The 5,921-nt window shown below is 38.1% G+C and overlaps 1 protein-coding gene across 4 annotated transcripts in view; it reads left to right on the forward strand.

The window, feature by feature from the left end:
* Positions 1-5,921, forward strand: part of USP15 (ubiquitin specific peptidase 15) — a 135,411-nt gene that overhangs the window by 105,676 nt on the left and 23,814 nt on the right. For all 4 annotated transcript variants that reach the window (XM_019514638.1, XM_019514640.1, XM_019514637.1 and 1 more), the window contains one exon: positions 5,034-5,207. In XM_019514638.1, the coding sequence (XP_019370183.1) occupies positions 5,034-5,207 (174 nt within the window). The remainder of the gene's footprint in view (positions 1-5,033; positions 5,208-5,921) is intronic.

Here is a 5,921-nt window from a genome sequence, read left to right on the forward strand (position 1 = left end):
TTGGTGGGCCCCTCCTCCCCCCTGCCCACCTACTTCGGCCCTGCCCCCCGCTTCTCGTCCAGCCCCATTCCCCTCCTCTTTATCCCATTCTGTCCCCAAGGAGCAGGGCCCAGAAGGGGGACGAGGCCAGTGCTGCTGCCCTCGCCTGCCTGCTCCAGCCCTGCTGGGGGATGGTGGGGACAGCGCTGCCATGGCAGCGGGGACTGAGCAGCTAGAACAGGGGTGGTGAGGCCAGTGGTGCTGGACTTGCCCCCCCCCCCATGACCCTGGTCCTTGGAGGCAGAGGGGGACAGCTGGGGGGGGGCAAGGCCAGCACCGCTGTTTTGCCTCCCCCTGCTTCCGCCTTGCTGGGGGATGGCACTGCCATGACAGCGGAGACTGGGGGGGCACAGCGTCACTCCCCTGCTCCAGCCCCTCAGTCCCCACTGTCATGGCGGCACTTCTGTCTGTGAAGAGCACTCTGATTGGTTGTTTTAGTAAACATTGTGATTAGAGTTGGAATAAAGCGTTACAGACAGACAGACTAAGGCTTTTATACTATTAGAATTATTCACCCCCTTTTTCAGTCTCAACTTCTTGGCCCCGTTCATTATGACATGGAGTAAATTCAGGAGTTGGTACCATGCAGCCTATGAAACCCTTGGATCTGGCCCACAGAGCTTCCAGCCCAGCTTCTTCCTGCCACTGCTTCCCCTTGCTGCCCAGCCGTGTGACAAAGATGAAACCTCCCTGCAGCCACCTGCACCATGCAGCCATAGGAGAAGCAGGCTTTGCAAAATCCGGTGTCAGGGGGAAGTAGCAGCAGGATCAAAGGTCAAGAAGCACCAGCCTGCCTCAGACAGAACCAAGCCAGGTTGATCTGGCATGCCACTGCAAAACCTTGACTTCCAAGTTATGTGGCTCAATTACATACGGAAAATTACAAAACCGTATTTCCTCTTTTTTTGTTGTTCTAGCTGTAAAATCTCTGATCCCTATCTTCTCCATTCTTATGAATGTCTTGTATTTGAAAGGTTGTCTAACTTTATCCCAACTACAGAGTTGGTCCAATAAAAGATATCACTCTAAGAAATCCTTAACTGTCACACAAGTTCTGGAGTAGCATGGCTACAACATCACTAGTGCTTGTACTACCTTCTCCATACCATTCATTTGATCATATTCCCCCCTTTTCATGTTCAGAATGCTATGATAGTACTCAACAAATTATTCCAGATAAGGCTGCTGCATTGATTTTTATAGAAAGGTATTATAACTATCTGTATTCAGCATTCAGCCCCTTTTGCAGCTAAATGTCTTGCCTACCTCCTTGATTGCAGTTACATATTGAATAGAGATATTCATTGAGCTGCCTGTGGTAATGCCCAGATCACTTTCTTGAGTTGTTACCCTTAACTTGGAATCATTTAAGGTCTGATTAGTTTAAACATGTATAAGTTTAACAAGTATACATTAGTATAATGATACAGCAATAATATTGGCCAACATGTTGCCCATTCACCTTTCTTGTCATTTTTTCAGAAGGTCTTCATGATTTTTGGTCCTGATTAACCTAAATAATGATCGTATGCAGACTTTGCTACCTCAGTACTCGTCCCTTTTTTATGTAATACAATGAAACACATGGAACCTAATCCCAAACCTGGAATCACCCCATGGGTAACATTTTGCCTTGAGAATTGACCAGTTAATCCAGTTTCCTTGCTTTCTCTGTAGCCAGTATTTGATTCATTATACTATTTAGCCTCTGCTTCCCTAACTACTCAGTGTCTGTATAAGAATTTTTTCAGGGTCCTCTTGGAATTCTAAATTACATTATATCTCACACTTATCATCATCTGGCTATTCTGTTGTTAGCAAATTTTGAGGGATTTCTGCTTGGCTTGAATAGCCTTGTAAGTTATGCCTTCTAACCGTTTTGGTTTTATATTTGCCTTTCTATTTTTTTTTGTTTGTTTGTTTGGTCATATACATATTCTTTAAATTTAATCTGTTTTGTCTAAGGTTTCTGTTTCCTTTTGAACTTGTAGGTTCTTTTTAATTAACCTTTTATACTGAAATATCTTTTTCTAAAGCTTAGTATCAGTAATTGATACTTGATCCTTCACTTTAGGCCTCTGGCAGACATTACACTTAAAACATGATTAACCATTTAATCATATCTTTGGTAGTAACCCAGCAATGCAGTTAATGGTGTGATAAAATAGGGAAGAGCCACAAAGTTATAACTTAAAATATTGTAATAACTTTGTGGTTGGTTCCTATTGCACCTTAAATTGAATGTGGCCAGGCCGGGTGCTGACTGACGCTTCAAGCTGGGCCACTCAACTTGCTCCCTGCCGGGCTCCTACACTGGCAATAAGGCACAATTTGGATCTGATCCCCAATCCCACAATCACACCTCTTGCCATGCACATGTAGCGTGGCAGGAAGTGTGATTGTTGGGGTCCCGGATCAGATCCTGTCATATCTTTAATGGAGGGCTCTATTCACTTCCCGAATTAGGTTCTGTGGTAAATTAAGACTAAATTAAGCTTTTTCCCCCTCATATAATCTATAACTAACTCTTCCAAGAAATAATACCTTTAATATCAAAAAACCATTTCACTACACATTGTGCCTTTGTCATTTAATCATTTTATATGTGGGTAGGTAGGTAGCCCCTTATCGTTTTTAGACTCTGCTCTCTAAGCATTGTATACATGGTTTCCTTTCCTTGGTCTGGAGACTAGTAGTTATAACCCTACATGGAAGTGGGTAGACATGGGGAAATGCTTGTTTTCTTTTATGGAGATATTGAATAGGGTTTGGGAAGCAAGCTTGAGTTCGGCAGAGTGGATATGGTTTCTTTGATCAGAGGCAGAAGTTGGATGGGGGCTGGATTTCTTTATGTTTGTTATTTTTGGTTTGTTTGGTTGATTTTTATTTATATATTTACTTTTTCTTCCCTCACCTCCCCCCAGAGTGGGAGGGAAAAGTGTTTTGTTTTCATTTTAATATTTTATTCTGTTCCTACCATTGTTTTTCTTTCTTATTGTAAGTTGCCCTCAGCCTTGTTTTTTTTTGGGAGGGGGGTGCAGAGGAATGGGAGTATCTGTAAGTCTAATGAAACTATTTTCTTAGCTTTTATTTGTAACTAGGTGCCTATTTTTATTTAGCTACTTCATCTAACATCTGCTGCTTTTATAGAATTTACCTCTGTTCTTATTTTGCCCTAATTATATTTATATTATAATATGCATTCTAGCTTTTTTTGGAGACCCAGGTACTGCTCTGTTGTTAACATACTAATAAGGGAGCAAATGCAGAATGTAGACTTCCTTCTCAGTTGGCTGCAGTATGCAACCATCTTTTTTTTCATGGTAATATTAAGTTTAGGTAGACGTCAGTTTCTAATCACTTTAAGAAGCATATGTTTATCAAATCCTATTGTGAAATTGTAATTACTTAAGGACCAAGCTAAATAGGAAACTTTTGGCTAGTTAAATTGAATAATTTAAATATATATATTTTTCATAATAATTTTAATAGGAACTCTTTTTGCTAATTCAAAACTTGTAGCTACAAAATTAGGTGGAGAAAAGAAAAAAATGGCATGCTTTATTAATCTAAGAATGCACATAGGAAACTTCCAACAATTTTCTGGTATGTCTCAAATTAGAATAAGTATGAAAGGAGAGAGAACAGTTGTTGGACTGGATTTGTTTCTCCACCTTTCCTTTTTAGTGTTCTTCTGTAATAGTGTACTTCTCCCCTTCTGCCCTTCTCATCATGCTTTATTGTTTATGGCATTCTTTCCTGCTGCTTATAAGGGGAATACAGAAAATCTGTTACAGCATAAAGGAGATAATATTACTCCTTTTCTTTTGGTCTGGGAAGTGGAATGATATGACATGTGGGTTATCTTTGAGCTGACGAGGCAGAAGTCTTAGAAAGTGGTATAGGGATTAAATATATGAAAACAGTGTGAAGATGGTGTTGAGCCAGTTGAAGGAAAAAACTGAATGTTAAGGAGTTTATAAATGGTGTCTCAGTGATTATGTTTTGATATCTCTATAATTGGTGTTAGAGGAATTAATTCATGCTTGCTCACTGGACATGTGACATCATATAAAGTCTTTGAGTATTTTGTGAGCTGTTTATGTAATCTACAGGGGATTCCAGGTTAGAATTAAAATCTGATACAAACCCCATTGAAATAAACTGTGTTTTGTAAAGCACCAGAAATGTTTACATTTAATGACCAGGGCTTAAATGGCACAGTGGATATAAATCAAAGGCCAGCATTTTGAAGCAAACTGATTAAAGGAAAGACAATAAACATCCAATGAGAAGTACAGTGGGAAGCTATGTCTCTGTTTTTTCAGTGGATATTTGGGCAGATTTTCTTTTCGTTTTGAATAAAACCATTGGCCATAATGTTGGGCCCCTGGAGCCAAATTATATTCAAGTCCAAATATAATTTGCCTAAATACCCATCTAAAACCTAGAGAAGTAATGACAAAATTCTTACCTGTATTAATGGGCATGTCAAAATAGCCTTAATTCTTTGGTGTAAATAAGCTAGTTAGTATTGGCCTTTTCTGTAGTTGGGATAAATAAGCTAGTTAGTATTGGCCTTTTCATTTTTTTTTATATGAGGTTATAGCTAAATATTTTGCAACGTGTTTTTCTGGGGTTGGTTGACAGCAGTATTTAAGCTTTAGTTAGGCTTGTTCTTGGAACATACAGGTTGTTTCCTGTATTCTAACTGTGAAACTTTTCAAAGCCCATTCTTAGTATTTGTGATGACAGCTGCCACTAGAGCAACTGGTATTGATTTTAAACTGGTTTGTCTGTGTAGGAATTGTAGGTATCTTAACAGTATGCTGTACTGTTCCCTGCAGATATTACAATTCAGTCAAATTCAACAATAAAATATTTGTATTTAACTTACAGAAAAATGGTTGCTTTAAAGATTGAGCATTTTTACATAGCTTGTTAAAATAACTCTTTGGTTGTATCTTAAGTTAATATAATGTTTCCATTCACAGTGTCTGAGCAACACCCCTCCACTTACAGAATACTTCCTCAATGATAAGTATCAGGAAGAACTGAACTTTGACAATCCTTTAGGAATGAGAGGTGAAATTGCAAAATCTTATGCAGAACTCATCAAGCAAATGTGGTCAGGAAAATACAGCTATGTCACACCAAGGGCATTTAAGGTTAGTATTTATGTATAATCTGAACGCCAGTCAGTTTTTCACAGTTTAAGTGTAGGAAATATGCAACAAATTAGTATAATAGGAATTTGAAATTTAGGCAGTCCACTTCTCTAACATATTTGCTGCTTGCCATTGTAAAAGACAAGATGCTGGACCCAGTATGGCTGTTCTCATGTCCTTAATTTGATCACCTTCAAATTTTTTTTCCTTCCCCCAAATGTTCAGCTGCCTAATTTCTTATAAATACAAAATCTGTCCTTTCATATTGGGACATTGTGAAGTGTTGTTTGACATACTCTAAACAAATTTTATCAAATCAGAATTTTATGTTCTGTCCTGTCATAATTAAACGTTTTTCTTTAATTTGTTTGAGCAATTTATGTTATTTGGGCTTAATGATCTGTTTCCTGTGTGTGTAGTCCTCTTTAAAATAATCTAAACTGTGCATAGTACTTAAAATAAGGAACAACTCTGTACAAAGGAGTCATTTTATAAGGTTTTTTTTCTTTCTTTAAAATTAGTGCTGTATTTTATTTTTTGGTTACTGTTAGTAAATATACTGGGGGGGGGTTAATTCCCACTTCCTTTTGGTTAATTCTTTTGTACCTTATATTCCCTTTTTATGTTTTTAATGGGATGTTGTTTTTGTTTTTGTTTTTTTTGTTTGGTTGCTTTTTTTTTTTTTTTTTTTGCAACTCCTTCTAAAAGCATTTT

This window comes from Gavialis gangeticus, unplaced genomic scaffold, assembly GCF_001723915.1.
Source record: "Gavialis gangeticus isolate Ggan-Ray unplaced genomic scaffold, GavGan_comp1, whole genome shotgun sequence".
NCBI classification, from domain to species: domain Eukaryota; kingdom Metazoa; phylum Chordata; order Crocodylia; family Gavialidae; genus Gavialis; species Gavialis gangeticus.